Source organism: Armigeres subalbatus, chromosome 1 (genome assembly GCF_024139115.2).
Source record: "Armigeres subalbatus isolate Guangzhou_Male chromosome 1, GZ_Asu_2, whole genome shotgun sequence".
Taxonomy (NCBI): domain Eukaryota; kingdom Metazoa; phylum Arthropoda; class Insecta; order Diptera; family Culicidae; genus Armigeres; species Armigeres subalbatus.
Window position 1 is genome coordinate 148,051,748 of NC_085139.1, and position 21,942 is coordinate 148,073,689.

At 44.1% G+C, this 21,942-nt stretch overlaps 1 protein-coding gene across 1 annotated transcript in view; it reads left to right on the forward strand.

Moving 5' to 3' along the window:
• LOC134205228 (uncharacterized) overlaps positions 1 to 21,942 on the forward strand; it is a 157,223-nt gene that overhangs the window by 133,692 nt on the left and 1,589 nt on the right. The window contains exon 3 of the mRNA XM_062680297.1: positions 9,257 to 9,446. Coding sequence (XP_062536281.1) covers positions 9,257 to 9,446 — 190 coding nt within the window. The remainder of the gene's footprint in view (positions 1 to 9,256; positions 9,447 to 21,942) is intronic.

Genomic DNA, 21,942 nt, shown 5'->3' on the forward strand with positions numbered 1-21,942 from the left:
GCTTTTTGACGCCGATTAACACACCGCCGCCACGAAGCAGTTGAGAAGTAGATGGGTTTCGATCGAGACGATGAATCACATAGTCGGACGAGAGCTCTGAGCTTAATATATCGCATCCGAGCCAAGTTTCAGTAAGTGCGATGACGTCATAGTCACAGGATGAAAGTGCCAGACGGAGATCTTTAGTTTTAGTTCTTAATCCTCGGACATTTTGATAAAAATTGTAAGGGACAACTATCGCGAAGATTCGTACATGATGCTTGAGGGGATTTATCGAATCTACTTGCCTGTCTTCGGAGTCTCGATCGTTGCAGACGGCTTCAACAGCACTGGCATTAAAAATCACGTTTTCTGCCAATGTCTTCAAACTCCCGGAATCTCACCAGATGGCCATGTGTCCAAACACATTGCTTTTGATTTCAAGTTGACTTCCATTCCGACTTTGTATGACAAAAAGAAAGAGAACGCACATCTTTTCCTCGGGGAACCAGCTCGATAACAGTCACATCATTCACTCCCAGGTTGGAATGAATCATATTTGTTACCGTTTCCTCGCTCACATCCGGATGAATATTCGACAAATACAACCAAAATCGGCTGTTATCCGCTTGAATGGCCGCAACAACGCTGGAACCCGGATTACCATCACCAGTTCCACAGAGTAGTTTGGATGGACGTTGGGATGTTTCGTCTTCTCCGTATCCTGATTCACGTTGTCTTTTATTCCTACTTGATCCACCAAAGAATGACGGACGTGGTCCTATAGGAGTTTTCGGTAAATTTTCGGATAAGGATTTGAAATTTTGACGAATTTCATCCTTAATTTCACCCAAAACGTAGTCGCGAATCTCTGTTTTCAGCGCATCTATGACCAACTCATTGGCACCATTCGTTGATGTTAAGGCATTGCGGAAACGGGTCTTCTTAAACAAATCTTTGCATGCGTTGCAGGCCCAGAACAAATTTTCATTTCCGTTTACAGATGCCAGGACTTCATCGGACATTCTTGTGCAACTCTGGCACAAAATAGAGGCGCAACAAGCGTTGCATTTTACTACAACTGTGTCCTTCAGCTCATGGGCACAGCTTTCACAGACACTGGACGACATGGTATAGAGAAACTGGCTGCCTTGCAATGCAAAATGCTCCTCGATAGATGTCGCTGTTTGTATGGTACGAAGATATGCAGTGGCCCCTCGTCACAACGCGGTGTGGTGGTGATGTTGATGAATCGTATAATTGGTTGTCACTCTATACTCACATATATGAAAGCCGATACGATTGAAGATGGATGCACCCAACGAATACACCTTCAGTTTGGAGAAGAGGACAGGCTATTGCGTTTGGATGTTTCTTTCGGATGGCGAAGTGAAAACAACAGAAGGAAGGTGTTGTTTATTGCTATGAGGAGTTCGAGTACTGGCGATTTGTCGATCTTGGCAAATGATGTTGCTGTAATGTGATCAGATGCAGCGGCGGAAATACGAACTGTTGCGGTTTGGTTTTTGATTGAGTTGGCGATAGAATGACGAGAATATGTATCGGGTGGTGTGGCAGTGGGTGGGTGGCGGGTGGCGGTTGGCGGGTGGCGGGTGGTGCGTGGCGGTGGGAGGTGTTGGCGGCTTTGGCTGGCAAATAATGATGGCGATCGACGAAGAATGCGATTCTGCAAATGTTTACGGCAAATTCTGCAGGAATCTAACTTTGCACCGATGAAAGTGAGCCGAAATATTGTTGATATCATGCAAATCTCGATGTTGAATGATTAAATGGTATTTTTCATTTCCAAAAAACACTAGAAACGTTTATAAACAAACGGAACGATGGAATAACGCAACTAACACACACAGACACATGTTTCGCTGGGACACATATTTATTTGGGGACAGTCGCATATGCTTCTATTTGTGTTGGTGTTCGTTCATACTATTCCCTAGCTGTGTGCGGTTTACTCTTCCCTAGCTTCTATTTTCTTCGTGTGTGCTCTGTGCGTTCTGCGCTATTACGTGACGTCACAACTAACTTTCGCGCATCTCCTTCACATTCTGCGCTCCTGTTACCAAGTCCACTTTTAAGAGCAATTGACGACACCTTCGACGCTCGGTGACGTCATCGGTAACAGTCGATAGCCCTCTTATTATTATGTTCTCCTATTAACTGGATAGGTGGTGGCAAATTAGCTCACGCACGCATGTGCACGGTCCGTGATGACGGACCTAATTACTTGTCGGCGGGGTAGCAGCTCACGACAAAGGAAAACAGCGCGATGGCTTTAGCGGCACATCCTTGAGTCTACGACTGGACAACAAATTCCTCCGCGGCGCCCTCCTTGGACGCCGCACTCCGTACATAAAAAGATGGGAGACTCACCGTATCGATGGGGCTTACAGTCGATGACCGTTGGGCGAGGTCGATGCTCCTCTGCCAGGGCAACGCTTGGCGATTGCTTCTCAATGAAGCGTGTTGGTGAATCGCGATGGCGGTTTGCCGACGGGGTCACTTGAATTGCCGGTAGCTTGACGGGCTGGTGGATTCCGTCCACTTAGAGGTCCCCCGGCCTCCTCGGACCGATATAGTTACGGATCGTCCGCTTCTGGCCGGTTGGCGACTGCCGTAGGGGATGAAGCGCGCTTGGTTGCGCGGAATTCGCTGCGGGTGAAATATAAAGCCAATCTGATTGTTGCACTTTAATTACTACAACCGCACACGAATAACACGCACACTTGATTTGCCTACAGCAACTAAAGAACGAACAGGTAATTTATTAATTAACTATATTTAACGCCACTTTAAATTATCCTACTTGTAACACACGAAACACTAACAACAAACGCGTACTTCCAACTCCTTGGAGAATCACGGACGAAATGATCGAGTATGTGAATCCTCAGATTAAGGAAGGTGGGACTCGGACACAACCGGAAGTACTTCATTTCCCGACCCCTTTGTGTACAATCGTGGCTTTATCGGCACGATTGATAACTTGACCAGATAGTCGCGCTGCTATCCCTTTCCCACCTTATTCAGGAAACAAATGGCCTCGACCTTGAAAGCTTAGCTGCTTGATTAATGCTCGCTTGCCTATGTCAAGGGAACATTATATCTAAGTTTATTGGCGATTGAAAGATTTGTATACTTACAATCTAATTTATTTACAAAATTACTGAATGCTACAACATCAGCAGGTGTACTCTGATTAATTTCTTAATATTGCACCCAGCCTCTAAGGCTTTGGACCATGCTGGTGCACCGTATCGAATAATAGAGAATGCTACACCCGCTATAAGCCTACGCACCTAACTTCGAACCGCCGATGCGATGGACATCATTCGCGATAAAGATTTTATTGCCAATGAAGCCCTTTGGCATACATAAAATTGAGCTTATCGTCGATCATCACGCTCAGATGCTTTAATGACCTCACGGAGTTAACTGTGAAGGTCCCTACGTTTATCCTTGCCCACAACAACCTCAGTCTTGTGATGTGCTAACGCCAACCTCCTTGAGATGAGCCATTCTTCGAATCTGCTAATCACGTATGAAGCTTTCAATTCAACTTTGTCGAGAGTGTCGCCTGTGACCTCTAGCATTACATTATCCGCAAAGCCTTCTATTTTCACACCAGCTGGGAGATTTAAGCGTAGTACTCTGTCATACATGATATTCCACAGAACAGGTCCGAGGATCGATCCCTGTGGAACACCTGCTGACGTTTCAATCGACTGCTGACAAGCGTCGGTGTCGACTGTTCTGAAAATAGCTTTTCAGAATCCTGCACAGATAATTCGGGACTCTCAAGCGTTGCAGGGAATCAGCTATAGCTGCCCAGCTAGCGTTATTAAATGTATTTTGTACATCTAGTGTAATCAATGCGCAGTACCTAATACCTCTTCTATTCAAACTACGCGCTATATTAGCCGTTTCCGTTACCGACCGAATTGCTTAGATGGTAGAACGGCTTTTACGGAACCCATATTGGTTGATAAGCCACCAGCACACTCCGTATAGTCCGTCAATCTATTCAGGATCACCCTCTCTAACAACTTACTAGTTGTATCGAGTAGGCAAATTGGTCTGTATGCCGATGGCTCTCCCAGGGATTTCCCAGGCTTAGGCAATAGCACCAACTTCTGCCGTTTCCAACGATCTGGGAGTTTCCTTTGTCCAGGCAATGTTGGAGGCAGCTCCTGAACATATCTGGAGCGGCAAGAATCGTGAGCTTAAGAACCAGGTTAGGAATACAATCTGGCCCTGGTGCCTTCTTTTGCTTAAGTTTTCTTTCAACGGCGATAAGCTCATCGTTAGTCACTAGCGGTACCTCGTTCACTGACTCGTACGGTGTGGCGGGCCAGTCCGATAAGTCATGCTTCGGGAACAAACCTTCAACGATCCTGGATAACATCTCCTAACATGAAATACTACTGTGTGGACGATATAAAGGTAACTCACACCGAAATCGAACGTCAAAATCATTCAGTGCTAAAGGTGCTTAAGATCAGCAAACAACAAGGTAATAACTGAAAGGAGAATTTGTAAGAATATCTGTATATGTACTCGGTCACCCCACATTCGATAACTGGTGTGTCGCCTGCAGAATTGATGTTTGGCCGCCGATTTCGCGATTTGATCCCGCTCCAAGGTTCTCGAATAAACACTTGTTGAATTTACAACTAGAATAAGCCACTTCTAAAGTACTCATTTCGATCAGAGCACATTTTCGAATGGGGTGCAGTTGAACACTTTAGATGGCAGCAGATTCAAAATTAAGCTTTTCGCGAATAAACTTTTCAACGTCCCCAACAATTAATCGCTCGGGTAGCAAACCGTAATCAATGGCCACCTTGTTTTTCCGTGTGATTGCGGTGTTGTACATTGTCCATTATTAAAGGGCCTGCTTTGCGGATGCATGCAGCTTTTTGTAGAAGTTCAACAGAGCCCACTGTCAAACCCCGCCAGATCCTAAGCAGGCTCCCAGGTCTGCTGGATGGAACTTGTGATTGGCCAGGGCTATGTTTGTCGCTGCTTCCCAGATATCAACTCACCATTCCGTAGCCCAGGTCGATACAAAGATTTAAAAACAATTATGTCTCCCCCCTTCGGATTTTTTGCCCAAAAATAATATTTTTTGGGGATTTTCCTCCCTCCTTTGACCTTTCGAAGACCGGTACAACATAATTTTTATTAAATACTAGCTTTATGTACCCGGCCTTGCTCGGAATTGCCAGTTTGATTCGCAGTTTTTTTTTCACAATCGGAAAATGAATAAACCAATTGGTCAACAGGATAATTGCGTTTTCTTATCGATACTTCATCATTTGATCAGAAGAAGGCAGATTTCATTTGAAAACATTGACTGGTTTTGAAGAAGGGAGCAAACCCATAATCGCCATATTCCGGGCAAACGTTTATTTCTAAAGAAGGAAAACATCCACCGATGCCTTATTCCGGGCAAACGTCTATTTTTAAAGAAGGGATCACATTCACCATCCAGAAGGAAACACATTAATCATTGCTTGTCACTGGGCAACCATAATTTCGATAAATGGTTAAATTGATCGATAACTAAACAATACAATAATGGGTTCAGAAGTTAGGCTGGAGCATACACACAAACATACAAACATTGAGTTTTATATATCTCAGGTACTTATTCAAAGGACGTATGTGATTTTGTAAACAAAGATGCATACGTCGATTTGTCAAATATGATGGCACTCCTACGCAAACCAACACAACGAACATGTAGCCGAAACCTCCCCTACCTGTATGTGGCGATGGTTTGCGTGGGAGTGCTATCAGATTGCAGAAATCAACGTTTAAATTTTGTTTACAAAATCACATACGTCACATACGTTGAATAAGTATCCGAGATATATAGATAGCTAATAGCTATATGTATTCAGCTTTGCTAGGGACTGAAAAGTAAATTATTCAATTAAAATGTCCAATGCTGTAGCACAAAACCCACAGAGGTAGATCTACCGCTCATAGAATTGTTCCTTTGTATCAATCTATTTTTATATATTTGTTTGGCCCTTCTACCTTTTCAATAAACATCTTCCAAAATAGAGAATAAGTGTACCAAATCTGGTTGTAATTTATCCTGGGAGTTACACTGAATTGCTCATTTTTTAAAGACAACCCTTCCCCCATAACTTCCCTTTTTCCCCAATGACCCTCCCACCTCCTTTGTTATCTTCTCCTTGGGATAGAAAATGTGTACACCAATTTTGGTTGAAATCGGTCCTGGGAGTTAGGTGTTACACTGAATTGCTCTTTTCTAAATACAACCCTTCCCCTTACCATCCCTTTTTCCCAATGATCATACCACCCTTTGTTATTTTCTCCTTAGGATAGAGAATGTGTGTACCAAATTTGGATGAAATCGGTCCAGGGGTTCAAAAGATACACTGAATTGCTTGTTTTCTGAACAATACCCCTCCCCAGCCCCCTCCTCTTTGCAAATTACACTTCCATATGATCGACTACTCTTAGTGAATATGTGTACAAAATTTGGTTGATATGGGTACTGGGGTTGGGAGTTACACTGAATTGCTCGTTTTATAAAGACAACCCCTCCCCATACCCTCCTTTTTTACAATGACCGCCCCACCCGCTTTGTTATCTTTTGTTTAGGGTAGAGAATGTTTGTATCAAATTTGGTTGAAATCGGTGCAGGGGTTCAGAATTTACTCTGAATTACCCGTTTTCTGAACCATACCCCTCCTCCAGACCCTCCCCCTTTCAAAGATTACACTCTCATATGGTTGTCTCCTTATATTGAATAAGTGTACAACATTTGATTGCAATCGGCCCTAGGACCTGCAAGTTACGCATCATTGTTCGTTTTCTAAACAGAACCCTCCCCTTTTCTAAATGACCCTCCCACCCCCTTTGTCAACTTCCCCTGAGGATAGAGAACGTGTGTACCAAATTTGGTTGAATTCGGCCAAGTGGTTCAGAAGTAGTTAGCGAACATACATACATAGATTGATTTTTATATATATAGACTAGCTTTATGTACCCGGCCTTGCTCGGAATTGCCAGTTTGATTCGCAGTTTTTTTTTTCACAATCGGAAAATGAATAAACCAATTGGTCAACAGGATAATTGCGTTATCTTATCGATACTTCATCATTTGATCAAAAGAAGGCAGATTTCATTTGAAAACATTGACTGATTTTGGAAAAGGGAGCGAATCCATAATCGCCATATTCCGGGCAAACGTCTATTTCTAAAGAAGGACAAACATCCACCGATGCCTTATTCCGAGCAAACGTCTATTTTTAAAGAAGGGATCACATTCACCATCCAGAAGGAAACACGTTAATCATTGCTTTTTACGTTGGGCAAACCATGATTTCGATAAATGGTTGAATTGATCGATAACTAAACAATACAATAATGGGTTCAGAAGTTAGGCTGGAGCACACACACAAACATACAAACATTGAGTTTTATATATCTCGGCAACTTATTCAAAACGACGTATGTGATTTTGTAAACAAAGATGCATACGTCGATTTGTCAAATATGATGACACTCCCACGCAAACCAATACAACGAACATGTAGCCGAAACCTCCCCCTACCTGTATGTGGCGATAGTTTGCGTGGGAGTGCTATCAGATTGCAGAAATCAACGTTTAAATTTTTGTTTACAAAATCACATACGTCACATACGTTGAATAAGTATCCGAGATATATAGATAGCTAATAGCTATATGTATCCGGCTTTGCTAGGGACTGAAAAGTAAATTATAGAATTAAAATGTCCAATGCTGTAGCACGAAACCCACAGAGGTAGATCTACCGCTCATAGAATTGAACCTTTGTATCAATATATTTTTATATCTTTGTTTGGCCCTACCTTTTCAATAAACATCTTCCAAAAATAGAGAATAAGTGTACCAAATCTGGTTGGAATTTATCCTGGGAGTTACACTGAATTGCAACCCCTTCCCCCCATAACTTTCCCTTTTCCAAAATGACCCTCCCACCTTCTTTGTTATCTTCTCCTTAGAATAGAAAATGTGTGCACCAAATTTGGCTGAAATTGGTCCTGGGAGTTGGGTGTTACACTGAATTGCTCTTTTTCTAAAGACAACCCTTCCCCTTACCCTCCCTTTTCCCAATGATCATCCCACCCCTTTGTTATTTTCTCCTTAGGATAGAGAATGTGTGTACCAAATTTGGATGAAAGCGGTCCAGGGGTTCAAAAGAAACACTGAATTGCCGGTTTTCTGAACAATACCCTTTCCCCCACACCCCCCCCCCATTTCCCAAATTACACTTCCATGTGATCGACTTCTCTTAGTGAATATGTGTACAATATTTGGTTGATATGGGTACTGGAAGTTGGGAGTAACACTGAATTGCTCGTTTTATAAAGACAACCCCTCCCCCCCATACCCTCCCTCTTTTTACAATGACCGCCCCACCCCCATTTGTTATCTTTTCTTTAGGGTAGAGAATGTGTGTATCAAATTTGGTTGAAATCGGTGCAGGGGTTCAGAATTTACTCTAAATTACCCGTTTTCTGAACAATACCCCTCCCTCCAGACCCCTCCCCCTTTCCCAAAATCTCTCATATGATTGTTTCCTTATAGTGAATATGTGTACAAAATTTGGTTGAAATCGGTCCTGGGAGATGAAAGTTACACATAATTGTTCGTTTTCTAAACAAAACCCTCCCCTTTCCTAAATGACCCTCCCACCCCCTTTGTTAACTTCCCCTGAGGATAGAGAATGTGTGTACCAAATTTGGTTGAAATCGGCCAAGTGGTTCAGAAGTAGTTAGCGAACATACATACATAGATTGGTTTTTATATATATAGAAGAAGAAGATTCGTAACGGCCTTATTTTGCTTATAAAAGAACGGAGACGATAAAGTTTCTATCAAAACATCGCATTCATAGTTAAGACTGGATTAAGCTAATTAATCGGTTTCCAAATACGGTGATTCGATTGGTACTACTTCTGTACTGTTATCCACGCCTCGATTGTGTAGCATTATTAGCGTGTCCAGGGAATTCGATTCATCGATAAATCATTTTCTATTTTGAAGAATCGACTTGATTGATTGGGATGTATATTTGAATCTTGATTATCATAGTACCATAAATGAATTGACTGCAAAACAATGCGATGTCCAAATTACACACTAAGTTCCTCCATCGTAACCAATCTAACACGCCATCCACACGTCTCCCTTTCACTAAATTTGCAATATGTTTCCATTTCTTTCCTTTTTCAGCAAACTGGGTCTTGGCAAGCTGCATATCTCCTCCAGTCACCACAAGAAACGATTAGCGGTGGAATCCCGCCACCACGGTCGACCCGATGACTCACATATGTTCGTGATCAAGCTGCCACCGAATCCGTACTACTACACCAACAATGGACCGGTTCCGGCGCCCAACGCGATCGAGGATGTAGGCAAAAAGGTAACCCCGCTATCATCACACTACTCCCACCAGCTCCGATCAGTTCTTCCGTAAATGGGAAAAATCTCATTGATAGGTCGTGTTGCACAGGTTAATCCATCTAAAGCCAACAGGTCTGCTCATGCTTCGCTTGTGGTCGCGGCCTCACACGCTTATTTGCATCCATTCAGCCGTGAAGAAAGGTTTTATTCATCCGCCTTTTGTGCCTTACGGGGTCTTCCAGTTACATTGAATAGGAAGTAACAACATAAAATCCGCGCCTAGGGGGTAGGAGTGGATTACAATCGTCCGGGCTTAGTGTGAAACTACCCACTTATTGACGCTATCGTTAATCATGGAATCGGCGATCACGAGTTTCACATTTGCCTTGGATTCATTCGAAGTGTTTTATCCATGTGTTTGAATTTCATGGCTATATTTGATGCAGTTCAAAGACATTCAATTATTATTATTATTATTGTCTTTATTTTAGAGGCTTTCAGCCCTAGGCTGGCTCACCTCTTAAAGACATTCAAGTTCAACAGAACTTCATGTCACTTTTGAAATAATTGAAATCTATTGATATTAAAATCCATGTCCGATGATTATTACAAATGCTTATTCAAAGTAGAGTAGACTCTCTACTTTTCCAATGTCCAGAAGATGGGAAGGACTAATATAAAAAACCAGTGAAATCTATAGATATATGATCGTAAGATGCAAATAGTCCCCCTAAATATTTTTGGATTCCATCATGTTTCATAGTACCGTTGTCGGGGGTGACAATAGGTCAAATGCGGGTGAGAAGACGACGAGAGACGATTAGCTCAACGACCTCTAGGCTACAGGTGAAGGCGATGACCCATTAGAGTGATTAAAATTTTGACTTTTTTTGCCCCCTGATGCTTAAATGATTCCATTTGCCATTTTAATAATCCTTCTACATATATTTTGAGCTGATTTGGATCTAATTTGAGTGAGCACGCGTAGTTTGAAGTTTGTTTGAAAATTATTATGAAAACAGTAACTTTTATGCAAAAACCGTTCCCCAACACTTCCTATAAAGCTCTAAAAGCTTATGAGTACATCTGCACCATAGACAACTCAACCAGGAAACAGGTCGTCTTTGTTGCGAAACGATGTGATACTTGCAAGAAAAGTTATTAAGGGAATACTGAATCGTGGGAAATTAAATTTAACACGTAAAAGAATAACATCAATATCCATAATGAGCATTTTTGTTTTTTTTTTCATAACTTTGCTTCCAAACGACAAAATGTTTCGCAACAACAACTGCCTTTCAGCTTAAGAAGTATTATATGTAGTCAATGAGTTGGTTATATACAAATAAATCGTGGGACACCTCACGGAACGGTATTTCTCATAAGGATTGATTTTCACTGTAAGGTTAGCCGTTTTCCTACGCACCAAGGGGGTGGGGAAGGTGGTGTCGAAAAATTCCTTAAGTATTAAGTGTTCGACCCCTATGAAGACTTTCCCTGACCCCCCCCCCTCTTCCTTTTTTGGAAGTTTACGTAGACCGTCGAAAATATTGAAAAGTGTAGTTAACGATGGGATATACTAAACATAACATAAAACTCAATATTTATAGAATTCGTTACATTTCAATTTCATGACCAAATAAATTCTTATTGTTCCGTTTCGTTTTTCGTGTCCGTAGAGGACTACCGGTCTTATTAGCGTCTTGTGGCGAATCTTTTTTGACCGCAGTTTCTTCTGAAGCCCGTAGTAGGTCCGAATTCATCAGATGATGCGTCTTCGTATTTCACGACTAATATTGTTATCAGCCATTATCAAGAATCTAAGGTAGACGAATTCCTCGACCACCTCGAAGGTATCCCCGTCTATCGTAACACTCCTTCCCAGGCGGGCCCTGTCGCGCTCGGTTCCGCCCACAAGCATGTACTTTGTCTTCGACGCATTCATCACTAGTCCAACTTTTGTTGCTTCACGTTTCAGGTGGGAGTACAGTTCTGCCACCTTTGCAAATGCTCGTCCGACAATGCCCGTATCATCCGCGAAACAAATAAATTTACTGAATCTGTTGAAAATCGTACCCCGGCTGTTACTTCCGACTCTCCGCATGATGCCTTCTAGCGCAATGTTGAACAACAGGCTCGAAAGTCCATCACCTTGTATTAGTCCCCGGCGCGATTCGAACGAACTGGAGTGTTAGCCCATGTTAGTACATTTTGTATGGGGAAGTACCTATATGGCCTCCACTTTCGCATCTTATATGACATCACAAACGATCTTGTGTTGACTGGGTGGGGCATGTAGCCCCTTTCATCCACTCCTCCGGTAGCTGTTCAGTTTCCCAGAATCTGACTATCGGTTTGTGCAGACAAGTGGCCAGCTTTTCCGGGCTCATCTTGATGAGCTCAGCTCCGATACCATCCTTACCAGCTGCTTTATTGGTCTTTAGCTGTTGGATCGCATCCTTAACTTCCCTCAAAGTGGGGGCTGGTTGGCTTCCATCGTCCGCTGAACTGACGTGGTCATCTCCTCCACTGCCTTGACTTTCACTGCCTGTACTCTCAGTGACATTCAAATGTTCCTCGTAGTGCTGCTTCTACCTTTCGATCACCACACGTTCGTGAGTCAAGATTCTCCCATCCTTATTCCTGCACATTGCGGCTCGCGGCACAAAGCCTTTGCAGGATGCGTCGATAGAACTTGCGTGTTTTTTGAGAACGGCACAGCTGTTCCATCTCCTCGCACTCTGCTTCTTTTCCTGAAAAGGCGGGTCTGCTGTCTCCGCTTCCATCTATAACGTTCCACGTTCTGCCGGATGCCTTGCTGCAGAGCGACCGCCCGCACTGCGTCCTTCTCCTCCAGAGACTGTCTGCACTCTTCGTCTTTTTTTTTTTTTTTTTTTTTTTTTTTTTTGTTTATTTCTCTGTTTTTTGTTTGATACATATTTATACATTTTGATTGTTTAGTCCTTGGGACTCTTCAGCTCTAGTACAATGCGTTGTAATTAAATACATTATATTGAAGGTGGACTTTAAGTCAGTATACATTTCAACCATTGCGACGGTATTTAGTGTTGGGATTTTAATTGTTTAAATTTGATAACCTACCTACTTAACCTAAAATAATCAACTGTATCGAATTTATGTTCCATTGACCAGACTCACCCTAGCAGCCGTTTTCTATCACGAACATACCCAGAGTGAGGATCTGGTCAAATCGGCTTTTACAGCTATGCAGGCGAGCAGCAAGCTGACTGAATATTGGGACCAGTTGTTCCGGTGTGAATAGCGGAGCAGTATCTTCTGCTGAGGCGGGCTCACCATCACGCTGCTTCCGAAAACCAGGAGGAGGGAGAGGAGGCCATTGAGAGCTAATAGTGGGTGATGTAGCTGGTATGTTGCTTCTTGGTGGGAATAGTTCCGGAAAATTATCTGCTGTCAGCGCTGGAGGTTTATCCCGTTTCGGTTGATGCTTTGCTGATGATTGTCTACGGATTTGGATGGTTTCCGATCGCTTGGGACAGTTCCTAGCTGTGGCCCGATGGTTTTCCCCACAATTTACACATTTGGGTGTGGCCGTCTCCATTGCGTTGCATTTGTCGGAGTGATGATTTCCGCCACAGAAGCTGCAGCGAGGTGTCATGTAACAGTTCCTGGTTCCATGGCCGAAATTGCAGCAGTTCTTGCACTGCGTAATGTCGCGATGCACCGGTTTGTATCTCTGCCACTCAATGATGGTGCTATTTATGACCGTAATTGAGCGTAGTTCATAAGGGTGGTCGATCGATGCTGGAGGTGAACCAGGTAGAGCTGGTCCTGATATTTCTTGGTTTCATCGTGCCGTACGATTTTGAACACGTTCAATGGTTTCAAACCGCATTCCACCAATTCCTTCTTCAGTTCATTGACATCCATGTTGTCAAGGCCGCGCAAGATCACTTTTAATGGTTTGGTCCCGGGTATGTCGTGAGTGTAATACTCGCATTTCGACTCTTTCAGGAGCTCGAGCAATTTATCATAGTGCGTCTTCCCCTCAGTGATGAGCTTGATTCCATCGACGCATAGTCGAAAAGTACACTTGAGGCCCCTTGCTGCCCACTTCCGAACAGTTGGGTACAGACCCGATGGGTCACCTTTGACGAAAATAGGCGGGAGCTTTTCTTTTCGTTCTGGTTCTTTCTGCAAAGGCTGATGTTTTTGTTTACCTTTGGCCAGTGAATCACCGGCATCGTCATTCTCCAGAGCAGAGTAAATGTTGTTCGATTTAATTTTTCTTTTAGTGGCTTTGTTCACAGCCGAACCGACTGTTTCATCACCCATAACGGGTTCGGAATGAGCACTCTAGCCAACGGGTTGATGAGCTGCTGGTAGATGAATGATGAAAACTGGATGAGAGAGATGCTAGCCCCTGCACTCTTCGTCGAACCAATCGTTCCGTCAACTTCGTCCCACATACCCGACGTTGTTCTCCGCTGCGTCGTTAATGGCTGCTTTGACTATTTTCCAGCAGCCCTCAACAGGGGCTCCATCAAGCTCACCCTCTTCCGGCAACGCTGCCTCGAGATGCTGTGCGTATGCTGTGGCGACATCAGGTTGCTTCAGTCGCTCTAGGTCGTACCGCGGCGGTCGTCGGTACCGAACATTGTTGATGACAGATAGTTTTGGGCGCAGTTTAACCATCACCAGATAGTGGTCAGAGTCGATGTTAGCGCCACGATATGTCCTGACGTTGATAATGTCGGAGAAGTGCCGTCCATCAATCAGAACGTGGTCGATTTGTGATTCTGTCTACAGTGGCGATCTCCAGGTGTACCGATACGGAAGGGTGTGTTGGAAGTAGGTGCTGCGAATGGCCATATTCTTGGAGGCGGCGAAATCAATTAGTCTTAGGCCGTTTTCGTTTTTCAGCCGGTGAGCGCTGAACTTCCCAATAGTCGGTCTAAACCTGAGCGTTCAAATCTCCTATGATGATTTTGACGTCGTGGCTTGGGCAGCTGTCGTACTCACGTTCCAGCTGCGCATAGAATGAGTCATCATCAGTGCTTCCGGAGTGTGGGCTATGGACGTTGATTATACTGAAGTTGAAGAACCGGCCTTTGATCCTCAACCTGTATTTTCTCTCATTGATCGGCCACCACCCGATCATGCGCCCTTGCATATCGCTCATCACTATGAAAGCTGTTCCCAGCTCGTGTGTGTTGCCGCAGCTCTGGTAGATGGTATGATTCCCTCTAAACGTTCGCACCATTGATCCCTTCCAACAAACCTCCTGCAGCGCTACGCTGCCGAATCCACGGTCCTTGAGTACATCGGAGTATGCGTGTGCTCCCGAAGAAGTTGAGTGATTTGCAGTTCCACGAACCGAGTTTCCAATCGTTAGTCCCTTTTCGTCGCAGTGGTCTTCGCCGATGGTTTCAGTCCATACTCTCTTGTTGATTGTTCGTTGCGTATGTTTTTTAAAACCTAGCTTGCAGGGCCTGACACCAAACCCCCTAAATTTCCGGAGGACCATTCCTCCTTACTCCCGGTGGACCATGGTCACTGAAGTCAACTCACTCTTTTTTTTTGCCTGGATCTCCGCATTTTTGTTAATTTTCCTGAGGTCGGCACCGCCGAGTTACAGGAAATATGAGATTTGTCGAGATCTTAGTAAAATTGATGCTTCGGTTGCTTTGGTACGGAAAATATGTTGATGAGATTCAGTAACAGACGACATTTTATGCTGAAGATCAGTTATAAAATTCACTGAGAACAGCGCCCGATTTTACCGGGCTTGAAAAAGTTTAACTTACTGTTTATACAACACTTCAGTAAAATGACAACCAATAAAGCTTGATCCACTTAGAATTTGGCTGCACGAAATTAGACATTTCTTTGCCAAAAAAGTTCATAAAAAGGTGGGTCAGGTTTCATTATAAAGGGAATTTAATAAACTTTGAAGGGAAAAATATCGAAAAATGATTCATTGGCATTTCGGATGAAATCTCGGCCTTTTCTCTCAATACCACTCGTTATTTTTTGCACAGTAGAACCACAGACAAACAGACGTAACTCTTCATACAAACTGTTCGAAAAATGAGAAATGAGAAGTGTTACGTCTGTTTGTCTGTGGTAGAACGGTCAACTTAATCTGTCATTTTTTCACACCACTTCTCCATATAAGATGGTTTTCTGATTGTTTTGCACCATTTCTCAAGTTTCCCTATGATAATTGCCTAGTATTTTTCGTTGGGGCGAAAATTTGGGCATTTTGGTGGGTTGATAGTTTTTTCAATAACGTCATTATCATTCGGTTCATACCATTCCATCACATCCCGTCTGTAATGGCAGCTTGTTAAGTCAGGCCAAAGCAACGCCGGACAGTCGTATGATTGAATGGATGGCAAAAATCGCTTCTGAAGACACTCCTCCTTGTATATTTGCCCATTTATGGTCGCTCAAGTGATGAAAACATTTGTTTTTTTTGCACAACTGCAGATGCTTTGACATACCATCAATTTGTGGGCAATCTTGCCTGAATATACATATTTGAATTTTTCTGGGGCATTACCCTTCCATTTGGCAAGGTGAAACTTGTGTCCCGGGAATTGAAAGTCAATTTTAATATTAATTTCATTGCTCATCAAAATACATCAATTGTATTTCGTCAGAACTTGCTTGACCAGCATTCTTGCACGATGTTTGGCAACCAGGTTCTGTTTCAGAGTCCTGTTGGGACGCTTACTGACATCATACGACTTGAAACCTTCACGCCGACAGATTATTTGAGCTGTGCTGTACGGCGCAGTGAACTTTTTCGCTAAATCATGCAAGGAAATCCCAAAATGGTTCCGAACTGCTCTGCAGACTTTCACTTGTTGTTTCTGGTCGTATGTTCCACTTCTACGATTGTTTTGTGCTACGCGATCCAGCAATAGTGTTTCCCGATAACGTTTGACAGTTTTTACAGTCAATTTCGCTAATTTTAGATACTTTGAAATCATTCCTCCTGACCATGTTGGATTTCCAACGTGAGTGTGCAAAATTTGTTCCCATCTCTCGCGTTCCATTTTCGATAACTTTTGAACGTGAGCATCAATACTGATGAAACTTTCACGATAAATTAAACAAACCTTCCGCAACGATGTGATGTATTTTACTTCGCGGTACGGCCACCAGAGGCGCCACAGTAATTGGAAAGAAACAGCCAAATACTAAGTAGATCGAGCTTTATATTCGCTTTCAGCCAATTTGTATCTTAGTTTTTCAGTTGAACTTAATGTCGATTCTCATGGAATCCAAATTTAAAAGTACTCGCGTTTTCAAGGACACACCACTCAAAACGGAAGCAACGCACAACTGTCATTTTTATTATTTCACAAACACGCAGCGAAACCGAAATATTAAAAATAACAGTTGTGCGTTGCTTTAGTATTGAGTGGTGTGCCCCTGAAAACGCGAGTTCTTTTAAAATTGGATTCAGTGAGGATTATCCTTAACTCCATGAAAATGCGGCAGGAAGGTGCGACCAGGTCAACAAAGACTCCGAGCACTCAAATATTTTTCGGTTGGGATGAGAATCTCATGGTCCTGATCAAGATGAATACACCACTAGGTGTTCCAATCTGCCAAATTCACGATTCAGCCATCTTGGATTTTAGTATGGGAGAGCCAGCCGGTTTGTTTATGTTTTGCACCGAAAATGAATTTTTCACCCCCGCCTTCTTCTCGTTCATGATTTGGGCAGATTGAAACACCTAGCTGTGTATTCATCTTGGTCCTGATTTTTTTTTTACTTTCCATAAAATTTTGTTTATTTGCGCGTTAAAATCTAATTACATTATAATTAATTAAACGAGCTGTAATTCAAAGTCTAAACAATCTGTGTCAATAACATTATTACATAGCATAATAAAGCAGACATATTCAATGAATAACTTCAAAATTCTTATTCTCTTCCATTTCGCTATACCTAACAGCTGTGGTCGTAGGAGTTCTCCTATCGTCAGCCTCCGTCTTCCATTCAGCAGTGGCGAGATTTTTTGCTGCAGTAACATCCAGGCTGCTCGTACTCGCACGCATTGGGAGAGCTTGTGCTCCAACGTTTCAACAACGCCGTCATTACAGTGCAGGCAGTTTTCCCCATCAGCTCTGTTCATACGGTGCATCAGTCTTCGGTGCTCGGTTTTTGCGTTCACTAATAGGTACAGGGCACTACGCTGACATGAAGAAAAACGCTTCATTCCAATATTGGCCCAAATTTGTTTCCAGTTGTCTGCTGGATGCTCGCGGCATACTTTTGGCTCTTCAGTGAGCTTAGTGTACACTTTATGTATACTATCGGCGGAAGGATTTTCTTGGACTGTTGGCGGGAGTAGGGGAAAGTTTGTAAGGATTAGTTTTAGGCAAGGACAGTCTGCAGGTGGGATGGGATTAGCTTGAGTGATGAAGGATTTGTAGAAGGGAAGGGAATCGATTTCAGCGAGATGCCTATTGAGAAGTAGGGCTTTGCATTTAAATGCAGGCAAATGCAATTTCATACCCCCCGCATCCTTTTCACGTGCGAGTTGTTGCATAGGTATCATTGCTGGAATTCCGCGCCACAGAAAGTTCCCCATCGTCGCCGTAAGTTTTGCCACATGAGCAGCACTCGGCACGAGAACCGAAGCTGTGTACCAAATTTTGGAAGTTATAAATGTGTTGAGAAGCGTCACTTTTTGGTGTAGGGTGAGAGTACGTGTTGAGTGTAGGTAAACCAGACGAGCGAATTTGCCGACGACTTCATCCCAGTTTATTTTGTTCATACAGCGCACCGAATTTGCGAACGTAACTCCTAGAATACGAACAGTATTTCCAATCGGCAACCACGGTACCGTGAGTGGCATAGTATCGTTGTATCCCACCGATATCGATGACGATTTTGCTAAGCTTAGCTTGGCTCCAGATACGCGCTCAAATAGATGGAACGCCTCTCTCATTCGACTCAGCCGTGCACTACATGTAGAGATCACCGACACGTCATCAGCGTATGCCACAACAAGATCGGGACCAGCTATCTCCTCTAGCCGTTTGATTAAGGGTTGTAGGTAGAGAACGAACAGGTGCATAGAGAGCGGGTCCCCTTGACGAACGGATCTCTCGATTGGGAAAGGTTCGGAAAGATGCCCGTTAACGAGCAGGCGCGACGATGATAGATCTCCTACCTTGGTAAGCAACCGGACGAAATTCGGGGCAAAGCCGAGCGCGCACATGTTGCGAGCGAGGAATGACCGATCCACAAGATCGAAAGCGTGACGGAGATCAAAGGAAGCCAAAAGTCCTCGTTGTTTACCTTTTTTCAGTCTTGCTATTCGGTCCTTGAGAGCAAGAGTGGCCTGAAATATATTTCGGCCGGAGTTGGAGCACTTTTGACTGTCACTCACAACATGATGGGTGCGCATTACGCTTTCGAGCCGCTGTTTGAGTATTCGGGAGAAGATTTTGTAGTCACAGTTTAGCAGGGATATCGGCCGGTATGCGTGAGCTGTTTGGTCGTTGCCTTTCTTTTTGACCAGAACGATTACCCCATCAACAAAGCTAGATGGGAAATCTCCAGCTAGCGCCTCATTCATGATAAGCGTGATTTCTCTCCAGATGACGTCGAACACTTTGAGATAAAACTCACGCGGGATTGAGTCCCCACCTGGCGATTTATTGGGACTACTCGTTTTGATAGCGGTGTAGATGTCTTCTGGCGTTATTTCATCCATGCATCGCTCGTTTACTGGATCGTTTTCGGGGATCACGCGCTCACATAAAAACATGTCTTCTATTTGTTGTTCCCTTTCATCAGCAGCGTAGAGTGCACGGTAGAAATCCAACATATGCCTTTCGACAGCTTCGGCGCCATCGACGATGTCGTTGTTGTCATCTCGAAGCTGTGTGATAACAGTTCTCTTTCTGCGCCTTTCGCCTAGTTGGAACGTCGAAATCGGTTCACCTGCGACGAATGTTTCATTGATGCGCACGAATGATTGAGAAAATATGCGCTGCAGGGTTAACATTTGCGCCTTCACCTGGTTGATTCTCGACAGTACCGCCGGATTATTTTGATAGTTGTCGTATGCTTGCCGTAGTTGCACATATAGTCGTTGGTGTTCACGATGAAAATCGTCAAAACAATCTTTAGATTTCCATCGGAAGAAGGATTTTATCTTTGGTTTGGCACACGACAACCACCATTGCATCCAAGACGGAAAGTTTCGCCGCTGACGTGTCCAGTATTGCCAGCGAATTTGAAATTCTCGTACATTCTCTGCAGTCAACAAATGAGGACGGAGGGACCAGAATCCACGACCTGGCTCATGGCCGAGGTGTGGAAGCAAAATTCTTGCTGTCACAGCCTTGTGATCAGAAAACGAGCAAACATGTGTGTAAGCTGATTGCAGGTTGCTTCTCAGGCTCTGGCTAACGTACATTCGATCTAAACGAGATGATGAGTTGTGCGTGACGTACGTATAGCCAGGCATGTTCGGACACATTTTTTCCCAAACGTCTAGGAGCTGCAGTTGTTGTACGATTGCAAGAAGCGCGGGGCTGGGATTACATCCCGTCGCATCGCGCTGCCGCAAAACACAGTTAAAATCGCCCGCTAGCAACGTGTGTTGTGTAGGATGCCGTAAGTAGTAGGCTAGCGTGTTGTTGTAGAACCGCTCTCTCTCGGCTCGGAGTGCCGTGCCTGACGGCGCGTAGACATTACATATTGTTGTGTGCTGCACTCTCAGTGCGATTAGGCGTCCATCGAGGCTCTTCTCCACGTTCGAAAACTGTATGTGCTCTTTCAGCGCTATAGCCGTCCCTCTTCTAGCGTGATCCACGTTGCAGACGACGTTGTAGCCAGGTAGGACAAGCTGCTCATTGTCTACTTCCTGGAGAAGGGCAATATCAATTTCCAACATACGAAGGAAAGTTCGGAGGGCATTTAGTTTTGTCGGGTTCGTGATCGTGTTGATATTTATTGAGGCGATGTTGTAGCTGTTGAGAGCCATTACAGTAGAGCATCCACCTCCTCGCTCGTGTCGTCTCCGTAATTTTGTCGTAGCTTCTTGCCCGGCGGACGACCAGCTCGGCGTTAACTGCTCGTCGAAGCCAATGAGTTGTCGGTTTCGTTACCATCGCTAGCTTGACGTGTAGTCATTCGGCTCACCGTAGTATGCGTAGAAGCCGGTGGAGGCATGAGGCTACTGCTCTGCTCGGCCAGGTTTGTTTTCGTTAGCTTGTGCACATTCGTCGCTGTGTCAGTGACGCTCGGACCGACAGGCTTCGAGCTAGCAGACAGCGAATCAGCTGGACTTGCTTTGATTGCACATGGTGCTGGTGGCTGCTTACTTGTTTCCTTCGGTTTCGCAGCGAATAGCTTCGCGAACGAGGGTTTATGCTTGTGTGGCGTACCGGGTTTTGGTATAGGAGTATTTGTTACGGTTTCCTTTGCCACATTGGCGTAGGATTTCTGCACCAGTAGCTTCTTGTTTTGTACACATGTGATGCCATTGTGTACAAACTCGCTACAGTACTTACATGTGTGTAACTGTCCGAAGTACAGCACATTCGTGGTCTGACCATCAATAGTGATGTAGCTTTCAATATTCCGTTTCACCACCATTCGCACAATCCGAGCACCAGTCGGAAGGCCAGCGAAACGGTATTTACTGTCCCATACCTGCTCGGTAATAGAGAGGACATCTCCGTATGCGCTCAGAAACTTGGATATTTGCTCGTTCGTAACGTCCTCGGATAGATCCGTCAGCTTCACCTCTACCGCCCCGTCTTCAAGCGTGATCCGCAACTTGTATACTTTCCCTTCTATCTCGGTCTCGTGCTTGTTGTCGTGCTCAGCTACGATTTGCTGCGCTAGCTCCCGGTCGACGACCTTTACGAAAGCGCACCCAAGTGCCCTACTTGGTTGAAGACGAATTACTTGTTCGCGCTGCAGACCCAATGTTGAACCGATAAAGTCGTGAAGCTCTTCAAAAGACGGCTTCTTCGGCACGTTCGCATAATCAATGCGAAACGTGTTTTCGCGTCGAACACTCATCGCGACACTTTTCGCGACGATGAAACTAAACGCGAAACGATAATAAGGAAAGAAAGAATATGAAAATAAATAGCCTGCGTGGGGCTTCCAGCAAAGCACAACTGTTCTGCTTGGAAGTTGAGCGCTAACTGTCTTGCTTGGATCGAATAATACCAACTTTATGCTTGAATCGAGTAGCTTTCGGCGGATTGGGCTTTGGCTATTTAGGGAAACGACTAACTCATCGAAGTAAATAAAGTTGTAAGCGTTTGTTTGGTAGTAGGAAGCGAATCACCCCGTTCATACTGACGATGAAAAGCATAACTGCCATGACAGACGCTTGGTGTCCAATTTTATCCTGGTAGGTCTCCGAAGTCCGATTTCCAATTAAAACTTGGAAGAACATGTCGAGGGACACAAGGTCCGCGTGTTTGTCCTCCTCGAAGGACGTCTCTTAGGCTTGCGAAATAGGAGCCCCTAGAAATAGTCG